This window comes from Chenopodium album, chromosome 13 (genome assembly GCF_948465745.1).
Source record: "Chenopodium album chromosome 13, dcCheAlbu1.1, whole genome shotgun sequence".
In the NCBI taxonomy this organism is placed as follows: domain Eukaryota; kingdom Viridiplantae; phylum Streptophyta; class Magnoliopsida; order Caryophyllales; family Amaranthaceae; genus Chenopodium; species Chenopodium album.
In genome coordinates, this window is record NC_137846.1 from 2,201,467 (window position 1) to 2,221,878 (window position 20,412).

General features: G+C 34.7%; 2 protein-coding genes across 4 annotated transcripts; one reads left to right on the forward strand and one right to left on the reverse strand.

The window, feature by feature from the left end:
* Positions 1-1,900: 1,900 nt before the first annotated feature.
* On the reverse strand, positions 1,901-8,446 carry LOC145575922 (pseudouridine-5'-phosphate glycosidase-like). Of its 3 annotated transcripts, XM_081633711.1 has the most exons (14): positions 8,226-8,446; positions 8,011-8,101; positions 7,291-7,401; positions 6,954-7,036; positions 5,499-5,558; positions 5,342-5,402; positions 4,420-4,526; positions 4,250-4,327; positions 3,653-3,698; positions 3,442-3,562; positions 3,258-3,343; positions 2,915-3,062; positions 2,232-2,444; positions 1,904-2,139 (listed from the first exon to the last, which is right to left on the reverse strand). In XM_081633711.1, the coding sequence occupies exons 1-12, from the start codon at positions 8,316-8,318 to the stop codon at positions 2,968-2,970; spliced, it is 1,032 nt and encodes a 343-aa protein (XP_081489837.1). In that variant the 5' UTR covers positions 8,319-8,446; the 3' UTR covers positions 1,904-2,139; positions 2,232-2,444; positions 2,915-2,967. The 3 variants fall into 3 exon arrangements, with proteins under 3 accessions (XP_081489838.1, XP_081489837.1, XP_081489836.1); XM_081633712.1 differs by having other exon boundaries at positions 1,901-2,440; XM_081633710.1 differs by having other exon boundaries at positions 1,904-2,444.
* Positions 8,447-15,588: 7,142 nt separating this feature from the next.
* LOC145575923 (uncharacterized protein At5g02240-like) lies at positions 15,589-19,811 on the forward strand. The gene is made up of 9 exons (XM_081633713.1): positions 15,589-15,918; positions 17,143-17,255; positions 17,387-17,440; positions 17,548-17,632; positions 18,026-18,131; positions 18,241-18,327; positions 18,555-18,652; positions 18,734-18,843; positions 19,091-19,811. Exons 1-9 carry the CDS (start codon positions 15,627-15,629, stop codon positions 19,154-19,156), a joined length of 1,011 nt encoding a protein of 336 aa, XP_081489839.1. The 5' UTR covers positions 15,589-15,626; the 3' UTR covers positions 19,157-19,811.
* Positions 19,812-20,412: the final 601 nt, after the last annotated feature.

Genomic DNA, 20,412 nt, shown 5'->3' on the forward strand with positions numbered 1-20,412 from the left:
AGAGTCCTGGAAAAACCACAATCATTGTGGTCTCGTGTGCTTAGACAGAAATACTGTAGAGGACGTTGTGCTGTAGAGATGTTTACTCACAAGAAGGATTCCTCAAATGCGTGGAGAGGCATTGTTGAAAACATCAATGTGTTAAAACGAGGGATTGATATAGCAGTGGGTAATGGAAGATCAACCTTATTTTGGAAATAAAAATGGGCAACAGACACTCCCTTGATTGATTTAACAATTAATCCACCTCCAAGCTATTCCCTAGAGTACACTGTGAGAGACATGTGGGATGTGAACAGAGGCTGAATCACTGAGAACTTTGCAGATTATCTCCTAGCAGAGGCTTTGATGAAAATTAATTCTCACGAGTTAGTTGAGGACGAAGATGCCATCGACAGTATATACTGGAATGGAACATCTTCGGGGGGATTTATTGTTAAGTTTGCTTTACAAATTATCAAGATTGATAATAATCAAGCAGACATTCATGACATCAAGTGGGAGAGGATTTGGAAACTCCAAGCCCCTCAACGAATCAGATTCTTCATGTGGTTAGCAGGTCATGATCGTCTAATGACCAATTCGAATCGCTTCTTAAGACACCTTACTCTTGATCCTAGGTGCTATGTTTGCGGTTATGTTGAGGAAAACACCAGCCATATCCTTCGAGACCGTCCCGCAGCCAAAGTAATTTGGAGGAAGCTGGGAAGAGGGTCTGACTTGCGTTGGCAAACTGATCAAATCAGCACGTGGTTAATGAAAAATTTGAAGGAAAGAAATGGGGCAAATTTAGATGGATGGCCGCTTATGTTTGCAACCACTTGCTGGTGGTTATGGAGATGGAGGAATGAGAGATGCTTCGAGAGAGACGCTGCAATTCCCCTGGATCAATTAAGTTTCATCTATGCTAGAGTGGGTGACATTACTAGGGCGTACGAGAATAACATGTTGCTAATTAGATGGAATTTCCCGCGTGTAGGCTGGGTTCGCTTAAACACTGACAGTGCTTCGAAAGGGAATCCAGGGCCAGCCGAGGCAGGCGGATTGATCAAAGGACACAAGGGAGAACTGCACAAAATGTTTACGATGAACTGTGGATTTTGTTTGAGTACCAAGGTTGAGTTACTAGCAGTTATGAGGGGTATGGCATTAGCGTGGAATGCAGGGCACAGGAAAATTCAGATCACTGTTGATTCAGAGGCAATTGTCCGTATGTTAGTGGATCCTATTCCGACTAACTCTCCTCTCTTACACATCATTCGCAAATGTAAGTCCCTAATTTCTAACAGGAATTGGGAACTCTCTATTGGTCATTGTTACAGAGAAGCTAATCGGGCGGCAGATTAGTTAGCTAATTTTGGAACAACGTCCACACAAAAACTAGTCATCTTTGAGGCAGTCTCGGAGGATATTCGTGCCGTTTTATTGGAGGATTTGCGTGGCTTAACGAGGCATCGGATGGTGCCTATGGAGTCGAATTAATAGGGCCTAAGTGGAATAAGAGTTGTGAAGCTCATTAGTTCTAGTTTTTTTTCTTCTTTTTCTTTTTCTTGTTGCTTTGTTTTGCTGCTTTATTTTCGCATGTTTTGTTTTCTCTTCTAGCTTCGTAGTTTGTAATCCTTTTTGGGGCTTGCCCCTCATTATCACCAAAAAAAAAAAAAAAAAAAAAAAACATCATCAATGTCACAATAGAGCGCTACATAATATAATTTTCCAAACTTATTTAAAATCAAGTGATTTCTATCCCAAGACCATGATAAAAAGCTCAATAACAATCATAAAGTCAAGAGTTGGAAATCCTTGGAATTATTATCATATTAATCTACATTTCGCATTTGGATTTTATTTATCTTGACCGTCTAAAATTTGAACAAACCGTGTTTATACAGAGTACTTTTTTATATTTAAAAAAAAAAATACACGGAATCTATAAAGATTAGGAATGCTAGAAATACATAAATATTTATGATTAGGTTGACTGTTCAGCTGTAAAACCGACTGACTAAACAATGTAGTTATAGTGGGACTGCAAATGCAGCTTGAATACAGAAACTTGCAGACAAACAACTTAATTTGGATGACCAATTGTCTTTGGAATCACATGAAATTAGTGGAAGTTTTGTTGAAACCCACGTTCACCTGTTTGAAAAATGCAACCCCCAATGTTATTATTAAACTCTAACTTACACTAAATCATAGGAGTAACATTTATTCTCAGCTAAAATTCGTACAGTTTGTACAGTGGATTTATATGAGTAAGGCTTTCCCTGAAAGATTCATCGTTTCCAATCCAGCATAAGACAGCAACCGCCTCATATGAAGCCATATGCAGCCACACTCTAGCCATATGACGCGATGAATTGAAAATGATGCACCCTGATGAACACTGCATCGTCAAAGCCATCAACTACAGTCATGAGTCTTATGAAATAGACGTAGCCTAGCTGCAGGAGAAGGAACTATATTAGTAACGCTGAATGATTCATCAGCTAGATAAAGATTATTTCTATCCACAATAATGTATTCCATCCATCAAGAATTAGAAGTCACATTATCCCAATTATGACATACAATTGATACTATATTAAAAAGGCGAGCTATTTCCAGACATCCTAAAGAATTCTCATATAATCATATCATCTATAGTTAAAGCATTCTTGGAATAAGCAATGTCCTGCATTACTCTTCTTCATTATGAATTTATAGGGCTAAGATCGATCTAAAGATGCACGTTATGGAATATAACTTTGTAGCCCCACCAAAAGTCCAAAATGGGGGGAATTCAGGGGAGAAACATGCATCCATGGCCCCAAATAATGATCAGAAGTGACAAACTTATAAGCACAGAATATATGATATATTCATGAGAAACTGTGATTACATATCAGAATGATGGAGTTAGAGATATAAATACCTTGTCAGATACCGTAGCCAGGTCACAAATAACTCCTGTTGCATAGACAACCATTAAGATTTAACTTGATCACCATATCCTCTCATTTGGGCAAGACAAACAGCAATCCTAGAACCAGTGGTGGCATTATTCTTTACAAGAGCGATATCTAGATGCAAGTCAAGGAAATGTATCAACTCATGTAAAACTCAGGTCAGTTAGGCATTGGACTCGTGTCAGACACTGTGAGGCAAAACATAACTATTTTACAACTTTGAACTTTAAAAACACTTGTCTGAGAGAGGGAGGGGGGGGGGGGGGTGAATGAGTGAACTCGTCATATTGTAAGGGTTTCAAAGGATACTAGAAGCCAAAGAAGCTCCTCCAGTTAACTCATTCACTCTTGAAAGCAAGAAAGGAGTTTCAGCACTGCCCTTTATATTTTGCTCCCTGAAAATATATTCCAAAGGAATTCTTGTAAGGCATAAACAGGGACACTACAAGCAACTATATCAATAGTAGAGCATTTTTCTGAGAAGAAATCTAACTTTGCTTCCATCAAAGCCTTCTGTATTGCAGATTCAATAAAGCTACCAGAAGCAGAATGTTCTTTGGGAATAGGAACTGCAATTAGCACACCAGTTCCGAGATTGAGTTTTGTGTTGGCTTCTGCAACCAAATGATTGCCATCAATAATATGAATATCAAGGACCATACAGCATTAGAAATCAAGGATATTGTAAAAAATTTGTCATGCACCTATTAACCGGGCAGCATCTTCTGGGGAATCCACACGGCAAGAAACCTAAAAACGCAAAATATTAGGTGACATAGATTTCACTAAGGTTTATGCTATGTACAGGTACAGCATATTACAGGAGACTCAAGTGCATTGCAAGTGAAAAATATATGACAGAAAATTAACGGAAACCAGATAAATGCATACAAACTCCCATAGCTATTGAAATGTAATCACTTGAAAACGATCTCTAAACCACAGCTTGGAAGCCAAATAAGCTGCTATGTCTGTGCTACTATTTTCATCATAAAGGTATGTGAACTATACTACATACGTGATGTGAATTATTTTGACTGGAGTAATAAGAAAAAAAGGTATCAAACAGTATTTGTTGGAAATTTGATAGCTTCATTACTGCCACTATCTTCGTATTAAAGGTACTTGAGGTGCACTCTACATATGTGTTGGGTATGAGCTAAAGTATTCAGAATAGAACTCTAAGAAACATAGATGACAAACAAGAGTTGATGGCAATATTATATGCAGTAAAACAAATATCTGATTCCAATTTTACCACTTGCAAAAAATTAGTGGAAATATAGAAATGCCAAAAGTACCTTACAGCCACTCTTTTCAGTAAAAAAGGCAGGAAATTCATTGGTCCTGTATCCAGCAACACACACTCCCTGAGTTTCCTGCATCAAACACATGGGATAAAAATAGACCTTGAGTATTGATAACAGCGGCGAAAGTGATACAAAGTCTGAATCTTTCAAAGGTATCACACCAAATACTCGAGGGTTCTAGGTATGTCAAGTATTGATTTAGCACCAGCAGAGACCACTGCTACTGGCGTCTTCCCCAACTCAGTAAGATCAGAAGATATATCCATGGCTGCAAAGGATATATCAAAATCAAGAATAAAATATTGGTTACTGAAAGCTGACAGATAAAACTCCTTTACACATATTGAAATTATTCCATGATTACAAGTCAACAAATTATGAAGGGGAAGGTTATGGACAAACCTCTGCACATGCTAAGACAGAAAAATACAAGCCATTAACAGAAAGTACCATTTGTTGCACAGCAAGGAATGTTTTTGACTATCTCACATAGAACTATTAAAGCAAATCCCGCTGCTATAAACTTCTATGTGCACTACAGCATGCTGAAAACAATGTTTTATCCATCGAGCTAATAAATACGCCTGGTGCTTCAGATGCGCTAAAAACAATTTTATGCATTGTCAAACTAGAAAATCAGCCAATGTGATTTACCACAATCAAGATTGGAAATCAATATCTGATGTAACAACAACAGGTCAACAGCAATAACATTACTTCAACAGCTTTAAAGAGTCTCAGTCAAATTGGGTTAAAGAGGGTGTGCTGTCTGCAGTGTGATAGCAGAAAGATTGCTTCCATTAAACTCTAGGTTAAAGAAGCATGTAAGATGTACGGGAATTTATTTAGCCATCATAAGTTAGTCCTGAAAATAGATACACTGAATGAAAATGTCAAATTTTTTTTTTTATAAATGCAAAAAACAAGAAAAATGGAAAGTGAGAAGACCTCAGTTTTCCGACAATGTCAATAAGAAGTATGAGGCTGGAGTGCTATTTCCCTATGGCTTTCAAACCTAATTAGGGTAGGCCAAGTATACTAACTTTTGTATAATTATCACAGCATTAGAAATGGTAAAATTACTTTGCTCTCCATGCCTGTGTACTCCCCCAATTCCTCCAGTCACGAAGACGGAAATGCCAACCTGCAATTGCAATCATGACAGTAAGCCAATATATGAAGATAAAAAAAGGACACAGAGAACTATGTTGTGCAATCTGCTGCTGGGGAGAAGGCTGACCATTGAGGCAAAAAACATTGTTGCTGAAACAGTTGTAGCACCATCTACTCCAGCAGCAACCTAAGCAGGCATGAGATCAGTTATTGACATTAAATGACACTAAAACTTACTGCTGTGCATGCATGTACAAGACACAATTGTTTGTTGAAGAAACATTAGGCCAAGCGAGATAAGAGTTGCGCGGAATTATGATCCTTGAGAGAACAACCACAGCAATTCAAGCAACTTGACACTTGTGCAGAGATTTGCAGGCAGAGCAAAGAGGCTAAAGTGAGCACAGTACACAGGAAAATACTGTAATAAGGACATGTCTAGATTCCTTAACATGGGAAATATATATGAAGCAGACAAATATCAAATATGTAATAGCAGCTCGCATATGCTCTACAGAGAGATCAAAATTAGTAGGATTTATGAGACAATGCTACCGTGACAATCATTATCCTAATGCCTTTAGTAGCAGCCAAGGGAGTCTAACATATACAGCATTACCCATTCAAGTGATAACTGCAAATGTTTCACCTATAAATCACTTTTATCGAATAAGATTTTCCCAGCAGCTGTTTCTATAAAAACTAAACATGGACAATAAGAAGCTACAATTATATTATTGCTTTAGTAATAAGACTAATAACAATAAATACTTATATTCAACTCATCTAACTTTCAGACAGCCAGACAAAAAGATGGAAAATTTGTAGGTGGCTAAATTGTATTCTGGGTCCAGACTCTCCAGAGAACACAACCCATGACTGTACCTGACATACGACGGTGCTAGGCAACAAAATTGGAGCAAAAGCTTGTCTTCTGGTCATCTCTAAATGTCTTTGAATCAAAAACCATATTACATGGGTTGATTAGCTCTTATTATCATATTCCACATCCATTTCTTCCCAACAAATGATGTCGGACCAGTGCTAAGAAATAACCAAGATGGCAGAACAAGCATGGTGCACTTCACAAAGCATGTTCAGATTAAAAACTAGTATAGATATCACTCTATACCTAGCTAGCCCCCCTCCCCCCCATGCTGGAACGCTACAATCATATGCAGCTTAATAGTAAATCATTTTAACTCCATCGGGAATAGAGTTTCTTTCAGCCTCGGTACAAAAAAAAAAAAAAAAAAAAAAAATTAAAAATTAAAAACTTCCGAAGTATTATAAGAAAAATTTATTTCCCTCACTGCCTGAGGTTTTGCTCCATTTGAACTTAACAACTTTAACGTCCTAACAGAGAAGTTAAAAAAAATGGGGACTGAAGTATTGATTACGTAAGAGATCACCATGCACAAATTCCAGTGTCAATGATTAAAGTAAAGCACTGATTCTAACAGAACAAAAGTGACAAAAGGTACTGTGTTTAGAAACAATAATGTACATTAAGAATCAGTCGTAGATGGCAAAGGGTGAAGGAAGTTACATAGATAATGCAAAATATACAATGGACACTTACAACAGCAGCAATGTCACGACGAGCAGTCTTTCGAACTTGCGCTCCTGTTTTAGCAAGCCTCTCCAACTCTTCAATCTGGAGACCTAATATTGATCTAAGTCACCTTAGAGACTAAAGACAACATTTCAATATTTTCCAGCTTGCTTAACAATGATTAAATATTCCATGACAGCATTGATGTCAGGTTGAATATGATGAAACATTCAGTTCAATTATGAGCATGAAAAGACATAAAAAGGATATCTAAAAAATTATAAACGGACTATATTTAAATGCAAAGTCATTATAGACAAGAGTAAGAGTAAAACATATATTCAAATGATTGGAAAATAAGCACCTATACGCGGAATTCCGTCCAATATAGCAATGGTTGCAGGAATCGCTCCATTGTCTCTCACAATTGCTTCAATTTCCTTTGCAGTTTTAAAATTTTGAGGGTAGGGCATTCCTAATATCATCATGAACAAACCACAATCAGAAATGGTATCATATATTCATACATTGGCAAATAGAACTGAACAATACAAAATTGCCTTTATTTCATTCTATCCATTCATAAATTAACTCGTTCACTTCATTGGAGTGTAGCTTACGGACGAGCACAGAAGGAAATTTGCACATCCAAGTACACAAACACTGAGAAAAAACTATAAATTAACCAGGCCCGACCCTAAACTCACACCCCACCCATAGTTCTTGTTCAATACCCAAATTACTTAGCTACATTAGCCACCAGCTGCACAATAACCCATAAAAACCTTAGTTCAGCCAATTAACAAGCTAAATCCAGATGTCTAAAATTCAAAGAACAATTGGAAAACAATGATCAATTTTACTTTCAATTACCCAAATTGCCTTTCAATTAAACAAGCCATAGTTTCAACAGCAATTCAATATCTTCCTAGCTAGTAACAATAATTTCACTTTCAATTTATAACAACCATACAAATTAACAATTGAATAAAAGGGATTTTCAGTTGATCATACAATGTACAACAACAATATCAAAGCCTTAATCCCGAGGAGACGGGCCGAAAACCAATGATACATGACATACCATGACAAATAATAGTTGATTCCAATGCAACAACAGCTGCTCCACGAGATAGAGCATCAGAAACTTCTGGGCTAATTTTGATCAATCCACCCTACAAATTTTGATTAACTTATAAATGCAATCGAAATTTCCTTCATTCATTCAATTGATAATAAGAACATAAAATAAATGAAAAACCCATAAAAATCAATATAGAAAGAAATGGCGGGAAAAACCTTGGGAAGATGAGAGGTTGGAGAAGAAGAAGCAGGTTGAGGATAAAGGTGTCTTGTAATATTAGAGAGTCTGGAAATTGCTGCTGAATCCATTGTTGTGCAACTTCAAATGATTGCGATACGGTGATTGATTGGTGGTCGGCGGCGGTGATGACAGCGAAGAGAGAGAAATTTAGCAGGAGATGAACTGATGATTAGCATGAGGGGGGTTTTAGGGTTAATTCGGCGGCAAAATGCTTTTAGAGAAAATACAAGTTTATCACCTTAAATTATAAGCGGCAAATATGTAATTAAATTGCTTCGAGTTTTGAGCTTTTACCATTAAATAAAACTTTCATGTACATTTGTACGGTTGGTAATAATTTGTTAGAGGCGATCAATGAGCGGATCGGACCAGGGTAAAAATATAAGCCTATTATTCGAGTTGGGTTGGGACAGGCCAGAATATATGTACCCAAACTAGTCAGGTTGTGTGGGTTTTTCATGTCAATTTTGGGCCAGGGTAAAAAAAATTAACTAACATTGGATAAGATTGATAACCCATACTCGGCCAAAAAAATTTAAAAATCAGGTCGGGCCGGAAAAAACTACCTAAAATCGGGCCAAGCTTAACTTGATCAGGTTTATAATTTGTTAGGAAACAACATTGATTCAGAATTATTAACGTCGTTTGGTCACATTATTCAACTTGAAAGTTTAGAAGCATCCATGGAGAAAAGCCTATAAACTTCAATGGAGAAATCAAGAGGGAAAGCTCACCTATCATTTGGGGTTAACCATGCCCTTTAATTTTTCGTTTCCTCTCGAGGATTTCATTTAATTTGACGGTCGGACATGGTGATATTGGTGATTATGTCAGTGTCGAATAAAGGATAGAATACAGATATGAACATTGTGGTGTTGGTATTATTTGGAAAATCTCGATTTTTATTAAGATATACTTTCATCAGGTTATGTTAAATGGGTTAAAGTTAATGTAAAAATATCTAAAGTTACCCTTATGTACTACAAAAGTTGCTATTTTCCTAACATAAATTTTGATCTTATAATACACATATAATGTACCGAGTATTAGATTAATCACATTAGCCTTCATAACATATATCCATTTGAAACTACACATTAAAATATAATCAACTCATCACAAAATAAAAGTTATCATTTAAGAGATTAAAGTTTCCACAAAAAATTGTTAAATTTACATTTTTTTTTTGAAAGAGTTAAAGTTACATTTAAAACGACTGTCTTAGGGCCTATTCTGATTTATTGAATTGAGCTGAATTGAACTAAACTGATTGGAGCTGAACTCAACTGAACTGAATTGTTTATAAGAGAAGAAAATTAGGAATTGAACTGGACTAAACTAATTAGATTTGAGCTGAACTGAACTGAACTAAAATTAAGGTAAAGAGAATAGGCGTTTGTACAAAGTAATAAAATCAACGTAAGTGTTTTATACAAAACTTATTGAAGCTAGCCATTTAATCAATTAACCTATACTAAAAACAAACCTAAAGTGACACTTGTCACGATGTCATTACAAAATTTCCCGCCTTTTTTTCTTTCCTTTTTTTTTTTTTTTTTTTTTTTTGTGTTCGTTGTTGAAATTTAATGACTTCCATTTTATAACATACAATAATTCTTATTTCCATTTTAATAGCACATTTAATCCAATCATACTCAATTAATTTTTTTAACATATATTCTTTCTATATACGAGATATCTATTAATTACAAATATTGAAATATACTATAGATTAAAAATAAGGTATTGAAATACATCATTATCTAAGATTATTATTATAATATTATCAATTTTTTTTCCAACTTTATCATTTGACAGTCTAATTTATTTAAATTAAAAATGGAAAAATAATTTTGGTAGCATACTTTGACTAAATCTTAAAATTATATCTAACGTTTATAAGAACAACTGAACAAAATCATAAAATCATTCTATTATATTATACTCTCTCCATTTTTTATAAGCTAGAATTGTCGAAACACAACTTTAACCATCTATATTTTTAATTAGATATTATTAAAATTATAAAAAAAAAAAATGATAAGCCTTTTCAATTAGCCTATTCAATTCTTATGGTAAATTGACACTTATACCCCCATTTAATTAAAATTTCTAATATGAACTACCTACCCTACAATTAGTTTATTGGTCATTTCACATAATCAATTAGCTTTAAACAATTAGCTATTTACCAAACACTTTCTACAATCTAATTACTCTGATCTACGCATTTATGCAATGTAAAACCCCTACTACTCACTAAAAATATATATTTTACAAAAGTTGATTACATAATACTAATTATCCTAAAGTAATATAAAATCAACTAAATTTTTATATTATGCCGGTCAAAGTGTGCCAACAAATTATAAGGATAAATGTACATGAGTTCATATATGGGTCAAAGTGTGTGAACAAATTATATGCTAATATTTTCATTTTCTTATGTAAAACCTTATAGCTTCTAAATTTCTATAACTATATTATTTATTTTTTTAATAAAATTCAATTCAATAACCTTTATGAATTTTAAGAATTTGTTATTAATTGGTATAAATTAAAATTCAAGTTATTTTGTTACAATTTTTTTTTTTGGGATAAATTATTGTTGAATAATTAACACCATCCTTTATAATTTTTATTGTAAAGTTTAATTATGATCGTGCATGGCACGGGACTTAGGGCCTGTTCATATTTACTGAACTGATTGGAGCTGAACTGAACTGAACTGAACGAAAAAATTAAAATGCATAAAAATATATGAAAACGTTTATGAAAATTAATGATAATATATATAGTGGATTGTGGAAAATATAAAAGTGTTATAAAAATAACTCTGTATTTTAAATTATTAAATTTTGTAATATTATATTTTAAATATATATATAAATAAAAAGTATTCTTCAATATTTTACTGTAGTCAATCGCATATGCTGCAGTTTCTAAAAAAAAAAAAACAAAAAACAAAAAAACAAAAAAAACCCTACTTTCTTTAATTATTAAAAAATCGTTCCCCTAAAAAAAATCGTTCCCCTAAATTTTCTCAAAAATATTTTATGCTTGAGTAACCTAAATTTTTTGGTCATCTCCCTCCTCTCAAATATCAAGCAGCAAGGTTTCTTTCAAATTTCTCGAGCGAATTACTAAATTGTTCTGCTAAACAAGGTTTGATCTAATCCCTTTAATTTCCTTGCCGAATTATGTTTTTGTGGTCTGAATTTGTTGCGATTTGATACGTTTCCCCAATTTTGTTGTGTGCGTGAATTTTAATTGTTGAATTAACTTTAATTGTCGAATTTTGCTAAACCCATACCCAATTTCGTTTTTTTGTTCTTGAATATTAATGGAAGCCATGAAAAAATTATGAATGTTTTACCGGTGTCTGACAGTAGCCTCGAAATAAGTATAGATCCATTACTATTTGCATTTGGTGTTGTATTGCCATCGTTGTTCCACCTAAAAATTCAATATGCTACTCAAGCTTAATTTAAAATGCTACTTTCATATTTTAACATGGCTCAAAGAATTTCTCATGAAGCAGAGCATCCAACCATGTCGGAATTGAACGAAGACCCACCTGATTAAATTCAGCAAATAATAAGCATTTAATCCAATATTTAATTAAACCATTAGCCAACAAAGTAAAATTTAATAATTAAAGAAAGACCCACCATAAATTAGAATTAGAAAAACAGAGTATTACTATAGGAGAGAGAAAGAGAAATGGAAATCTGAAAATTGAATTTTGTGTTTCATTATGCAAAATTATATGCTGAACGATTTATTTTTTTTGGTTATGGGTTAAAAGTTGTACAATCTGATGATTAGTTTATCATGTAGTTGTACGTTACTGTTGGTCTGTTGGAACGTTAATATGATATATTCGTGTTAAATTACGTGTCTAGAAGAAATATACAGTGTTTTATGTTATTTTCTAAATCGCTATTTGTCTGATAGATACTTTGTGGACTAACTGAAAGAGAGTAATAAGAGTGAGTGAGTGAGTGAGCAGAGAGCAGCGTACGAAAAGGAATTGTGAAAGAGAGTAATAAGAGTGAGTGAGTGAATGATAGTACCCACAATGCATTAATATGTATAAAAAGGTAATAATGTAGTATAGTAATATTAATTTCATGTGTTTCTCTACTTATAATTGTAGTATAGTAATATTAATTGTAAGTACTTAAACTTGTATTTATGACATGTGTTCTAATAAAACATTAGTATACCCTTAATTTTATTGCTAGTTAGTTATTTTAGAAGCGTTGGAGTTGTCATGCAGTTTGTGCTTTAATATCTATTCTTTCACTTTGGATGTTGTTTAGCCACATCTTGTTTGCAATGAGTACCCAACGGGCATCTTTCACTTCGGATGTTGTGACCATAATTTTGGGAATTCTGCCGGACCATGTCTCCCCAGCTGGTGGGAAAACTGATTGGGATGTTGTTCCTAGAACTTTAAACACTTGAACTGGAAAGAACTTTACACCCCTTTCTATTATGAATTGGTTCACGGATATGAAAAATAAACACAAAGCTTGGAATGAATTAAAGAACTGGACTAGTATTGGATGGAGCAATAATGATTGCCTTGAAGTTGATGTTGATTCTGAAAAATGGCAAGCCTTTGTTAACTATTCTTATTATTTAATTTGTATATTACAGACATATATTTTTTCCTTCGACTAATATATTTCTTTAAAACGTTATCCTTTTTCAGCGATATAGATACATAGCAAAAGCTTTTCTTAAGACTCCATTAGAGAATGAGGCGGAATAGGATAAGATTTTGATTAATGGTTATGCAAAGGGTGATAGATCTTTTACACCAGCATCATTTGGGATAAAACTGAAACAGAAGGAAGTATTGAGTGTTGAAGCTGAAGCATCTTGTGACTCTGATAATGCTCATGAAATTGAAACCCGCAACAATGACATCCAGGCTTGTATCGTTCCTAGTGAAACAAAAAGGCGTAAAGACCTTGACAACCATCCCTCTAGGATATCTAGTAAAAGGTCTAGGGAAGAGGATATTGATGCATGTCTTGATCAATTGAAGCGATCCTCTCTAAGTCAATCTTCTAAACCCAAAAACCCTTTTGATGAAGTTCTCAATATCTTGGAGTCCATGGGGATTGTTGAAAAGTATGGGGAAGCCTTTGCTGTGGATATTCTTGATAGCTTTCATAGTACTCCCGGTGCTATCGATCTTTTCACCTCTTTGCGTTCTGATGGAGGGAGACTTCATTTCTTAAGGAAGCATTGTAAACTTGAAGATGATGTGTATAAGTCAGACACTTCATTTACTTCATTGCTTGAGGAAGGATTATATGAAAACTAGTATTTTAAGTTGAAATAATTGTGTGACTTTATGGCTAGTTTTATGTTTATGATCAGATTTTCATTATGGATTTCAGTTACAACTTATGTTTGTGTACTATGATCGGATGATTTCGTCTAAATTATTTCTATTATGTGTGTTTGTATTAACTTTTGTTACCATTATGAGTCCAAGTTATTTCTTTTGAATTCCTCGTTTTTTTAAACTTGTCTAAAGCAATTTGCAATAAATGTTTTGCTGGTTATGTAGAATGGATGATGATTTGGTGGAAGAAAGTTTGACACGTATAGCATTGCATGAGCTAAGGAGATTAACGTCCCAAGTTGAACGGATACCTTTGCATGTTGGTGGGGAAACGGGAAGTCAACGGATACACAGGATGCTGACAGGCCATCATAATTTGTGCAAAGAATAACTTTGGTTAAGTAGAGAAATTTTTATAAGTCTTGCTAATACTCTTAGAGAACAACAATTGTTGAGAGATGGTAATGGTAAACATGTAGGCATTGAGGAGAAACTTGGGATACGTTTGTACATGCTTGCCAAACCTGATTCCGTTCGTGATGCTGCTGAAAGATTTCAACACAGTATAGCTACTATTTCGAAGTATTTCCACGAGGTATTAGAGGCATTGCAGACATTGTCAACTCAAATAATTCGACCATATCAAAGTTTGAATGAAACACCTCCTGAAATTCAAAATAACAACAAATACTGGCCTTTCTTTAAGGTACTTATTCACATTAAATTTACCTACATGTATAATGTCCATGTAATGACCATGTACTTTTGTTCGTAGGATTGTGTTGGTGCCATAGACGGTACCCTTATACATGCAGTTGTTGCAGATGTTGTAGGCAAGGCCTTCAGAGATCGAAAAGGGGGCAAATTATGGAATGTGATGGCTGTGTGTTCACATAACATGTTGTTTACTCACATCAATGTAGGTTATGAAAGCAGTGCACATGATACAACTGTTTGGAGGCGAAGTTTAGAAGATGCAATAATGGGATTCCCTCATCCACCGTCTGGTACAAACTAAGTTACATTGCAATGAATAAGATAGAAAAATCCATTACTTTGGTTAACTAACATTATGATTATTGTACAGGAAAATACTATGTGGTCGATTCAGCGTATCCTAATACACTCGGGTACCCGAGTCCACATGAAGGACCTAATGTGAGGTATTATTTGCCCGATTTCAAGAGAACAGGTCCTCCACGAGGAAAGATTGAGCAATTCAATTACTTACACTTTTCTTGTTGAAATGTAATTGAGAGAATTTTTGCGGTTCTGAAAAATAGGTGGAAGGTTCTACAACCTAATTCGATGCCGCAAATGGACTTTTGCTATCAGTTGCAAATAATCGTTGCTTGTTGTACTCTACACAATTTTGTTCGTTTACATGAACTAGGGATTCCATTCACGCACCAAGTTGAACTCATGGGACCAACAGAAGATCATACTATGTACGATGATAACAGAAAAGCAGCTATGGATATTGTACGAAACCAAATAACTGATCAGATATGGGAGTCAATTCAGAGGAATGCCGAGGTAATGGAGCAACTTAATGGAGAGGAAGAAGACGAAGAACTAACCGATTATGAAAGCTAGTAACTGTTGTGTAGTACTCTCATTTTGTCAATGAGTTCAACTATAAAAAAAAATGTGACCATTTTGAACGACGAATATAATTTAAAATAATAATAATAATAATAATTATTATTTTTATTTTTATTTTTATTATATTATTATCATATTATTATTATTATTATTATTATTATTATTGTCGTTGTTGTTGTAATATGCTAAAACATCTAAAACAAAAAAATTAAGAATTGAGCTGAACCAAACTGAACTGAACTGAACTGATTAGAGCTGAACTGAACTGAACTAAATTGAGCTGAACTGAAAATAAGTAAATATGAACAGACCCTTGACCTAGTTAGAGATAATAAGAAAATAAAAATGTTAAAACCCCAAATCGAAAATAAACCGGATAAGGTCCTCATCCAGTGAGTAGGATTTCATGGCAGCAACAAAACTGTCAAGCCCTCCAATTCCAGCTTACACCATAAAATATCAAAGAAACCCAACATTTTTTCAATCAATTACTCCTATTTCTTTGATACACACAAATTATTATTGCAATGGGTATTATTCAAAGCATAATTTCGAGAAATTTTGCTCCTTAAAATCATCTCCAATCGTTAGCGCTGTGAAACAAGATGTTATTCAATCATCCGATTCAGAGACATCCAATTACCCTTCAGCTTCATCTTCTAAGTTGGTTCTTGTTGTTGGTGGCACTGGCGGTGTTGGTAATTTTTTTTGCTTAATCTTTGCATTTACAAAGTTTATGAATGATTTTTTTTGAGGGGTTTAAGGTTGATTTAGCCATGATTAGATTGTTGGTTTTACTGTATATTTTATCAAGTATTTGTTGGACGAAAATTTTCTAATAAATAAACGAGTGGATATTAGATTTTACCCGAGTGAGAGATAGGTACACCCAAGTGTATACTAGACTCTCTAACTAGACCTATGGAGACGCTCGTGTGTATCCGTGTATACTAGACTTTCTAACTACACTTGTAATTGAAATATGACAGATAGGTACACCTGAGTGTATACTACACTTTCTAACTTTATACGATGACTGGAACCCTTAGGATTCAAAGTGATTACATCATTTTTCCTGTATTCATTAACTTAGATATGTTTATATCTTGGAATGACATGAAATAGAAAGTTTTGGTCTTGTAATGAAGTGTAATGATTGACGGGGTGAATTGATGCTAACTACCTTAGTTGGTTGTACTCTAGGGGTGGTATGCTACTGGTACCTAAGACTAGTAAGTCAATTCTATGCTAATTAGCTTAGTTGGTTGTACTCGTGGGGTGGTACATAAGACTAGCAATTCAATTCCGTCAAATCATTTACCCTTTGTAGCTATCTCGTTAACTTGCCTGGTTGGTTATAGTCTAGGGGTGGCGCCTAAGACTAGGAATATAACTTTGTCTACATCATTTACCCGCTATCTCTACAGCAAAGAAATGTTAGGTGTGAATTTGAAGGACATACAACTATGATGTTCTCTCTGTACTCACTTGCGAGTAGCAACTGCAAATTTTGTGTGGCTTCACTAAGAAACCCGAGGCTTTCACATTGAACCTGACCTTATCTTCTTCTCGTAGCTAATTTACATATTGGGTGGTTAGAAGCTTAGATTCAGGTTAAGGCTCACACTTGGAAGCAGAGAATGGAAAATTTATTGGAATAGTTGCTAATTTGCCTTTGGAAATGAGGGTAATAATTTTATTTTTGCTACACTTGGACAATGTGTTACCTTACCTTCCCCAGAGAAATGTAGATTTCATGTGGTTATACAAGTGAAGGTCCTTGCTGAATTTTTGTTGAATATGTAGAGATTATTATATATGTAGTATTGATACATTATAGGTCCTTGTGATTATGGTTGTGGTCATAAGTCATAAAATTTCATCTATGAGACTAAACCATACATTTTGTTGTTTCTTTTCAGGGCAGATTGTAGTGGCATCACTGCTCAATCGCGATATCAAAGTACGTCTCTTATTACGAGATCCTGAAAAGGCAACCAAATTGTTTGGTGAACAAGATGAAGAGAAATTACAGGTAATAATTTTAATATGCTAACATGATTTTTTTGTTGTGTAATAGATTTTACTTTTTCATAGTGTCCAAGTTTATTTGTTTTCCTGTGGGAATTAAAGTTTATATTGAAGGAGCTTTTAGAACTCTGGCAGGTGTGTAAGGGGGACACAAGGAACCAAGAGGATCTTGATCCATCAATTCTCGAGGTCTGTCCTAATGAAAACACAGTGACTGAATTCAATCTAGTTTACAATGCTGATTAAACCAGTAGACTGATAATGTTGCTAAATTCTGGACAAAATTTTCCATTTAGGGTGTCACACATGTTATATGCTGCACAGGGACAACAGCTTTTCCTTCACGGAGATGGGATGGAGATAATACACCTGAAAGAGTAGGTATGTTGCTTCTTTAATACTGTCATGCTGACTACTTGCTAGAAAGTCGTAAAATGTAAAACTGGAAGGTTGCTGCAGCTAGATTTCAGCCCCAGTATGTACTCCCTCTGTCCGGAATCTAATGGATGTTAAAAAAGAAAGAAAAAGATTGCCACCCTCCCTAGAAAGAAGTATGGTGTATGGGTGGATTTCCTTAATATGCCTTAAATTTAAGTGGTGGGAGGATGATAAGGCTATCTTGAGAGATTGGGACAATATGACAATTTTTCCGGACAGAGGGATTACAACATGGATAATGTGGCAACTTATATAATGTGCATGTTTCTGGGTACAAATGTCTGATCTTTGTGTTGATGAGTGATGACTGATAACTTTTGTGTGCTATTTCTGAAGATTGGGATGGAGTAAGAAACCTCATATCAATACTGCCCTCGACTCTAAAAAGATTTGTTCTTGTTTCATCAGTTGGAGTGACCAAGTCCAATGAACTACCATGGAGGTATGACTTCTTCACGGTGTACATAATTTGAGAATTGATGACTGATTTGATCAAACTTTTTAAGTAGTATGGAGTATGTTGAACTGCTTTTCTAATGTTCATCCTGCAGCATCATGAATCTTTTTGGTGTTCTGAAATACAAAAAGATGGGAGAGGATTTTCTTCGTGATTCTGGCATTCCGTATACTATAATCAGGTTTGAACTGTGAATCTTTGATTAATTTGTTAGGATTTGATAGTATTGGTATATGGTATTTCACGGAGGATAATCAAAGATAATAGAGAATACATGTACACACAGCACAATTTGTATGAACATTATCAGATCATCATAAACATAATATTAATCTTAACATTCTAATATGGTGTGTAACTTGTAGTTTATACATTTCTCACTGAAGTTTTTTTTTTTTTTGGTATCAGACCCGGGAGATTAACTGATGGCCCGTATACCTCATATGATCTCAATACTCTACTCAAATCTACAGCGGGTGAGCGCCGCGCTGTCCTCATAGACCAAGGTATGCTAAGGTGCCAACTTTGAGGCCTTAAGTAACTGTTACAAGGGTTAATCTGTTAGTGATTTCTGGGATTGTGACTAGGGGATATGCTTGTTGGAGAAGCAAGCAGACTTGTAGTTGCCGAGGCTTGTATACAATCACTGGATATTGATTTCACAGAAGGGGAGATTTTCGAAATTAATTCTGTTCAGGTACTAAAATTATTTAACCTTCATTATCATTTTTCATAGATGATTCATATTGTCGTGCATTTTTTCACACGATTATGTATATACTAACAAGTTAGGCATTAGCAAGGGTGCGACAATCTTTTCATTATTTCATATGGTGTTAGTTATACAACTAATCAGTATATTTTTTTTCACCTGTCTTGACTCTTTTTCCACCTGGAGCTCAAGATTGTTTCATATTTTCGGTTGTGGATGTTGTATTCTGTAGGGAGATGGACCAGGGAGTGATCCACAGAAGTGGAAAGAGCTGTTTGATGCTGCTCGAACCAAATAACAAGGCCTGCTTAACTTGCAAGGCTGATATTCAGATTCAATTCCTGTGCTGAATTACCTTCTGTTTCCCTATACTGTTGTGCTGTATAGTTACTAGATCACATTCATGCATTTTTATAGTGAGAAAATGCAAATTTGGGAGGATGAAAAGTGAGGAATGATTCTTTCCTATCACTTCTTTACCTTTCCTTTCCTCTGCTTCCATTATAAAGCAAACATAAGAAAGTTATTCAATTCCTTTCTAATGATTCCATCCATTTATCGCTACCAACTACCAAGTAAAAGCTTTCAAAACTTGAATTACGAACACATTTTGTGGATTCCGGAGAAGATAAGCGGGAGTTTATATACAATCCAGAACAACCTCGAGCGGGCACAGCCCGACCATGTGCACGCGTACCGCGTACGTACTAGAGGAATACCTCTAGTTTTAATCAAGGCTTGCAAGGGGCGTGACATGTATAGAGTATGTAAAGGTCTTTTATTTTGTCTATGTGGGACATTTGGTTATTTTGAAGTAAAGTTTGATTAAGATATGTTACTATTGTGGAAGACCAAACTTCGACAATTGTCTCGAACACATACTGACCTTGTTATTGCGGAATGTGTGTATGTTACTATGTAAAAATCCTTTAATGGCAATATGGCTTGCTGCATCCACAGCCTACCGAAGTACCAAAGTCATACACATACCGGCTCCAACTAAGGTTTGAGGCCAAGGCTTGGCAAAGTTTGAAAATTACATCCGTGTACTATCCTTATTTCTATAATTGGAAGAAAAAAAAAAAAAACGGAGAATGGTAATAATAATTGGTGAATTTGAGTTATAGCGTGCTAAATTTGACTATGCATACTACTAGTGTGAATTTTGAGGTAACTTGAAAAAATGATTGGTTGGAATTCTTGGAAAGATGATTACCTTATTTTCATTGAATTTGAAATTTGACATCAACACAAAGGGTATTACATAACTCGACCCAAATAGTCAAATAAATTAAAATTAACTATCAAGATGAATTGTGATTTGAACCAACTTAGGATCTATTCTCATTGACTGAAATGAGCTGAATTGAACTGAACTTATTAGAGTTGAACTGCACTGAACTGAATGTTTTATGAGAGAAGGAAATTAGGAGTTGAACTGAACTGAACTTATTAGAGCTGGTCTGAACTGAAAATAATCTGATGAGAACAGGGTCTTAGATTGAAAAAATTCGATCGATCGAATATCCACCCATTATCTAAATGATAAGTAGC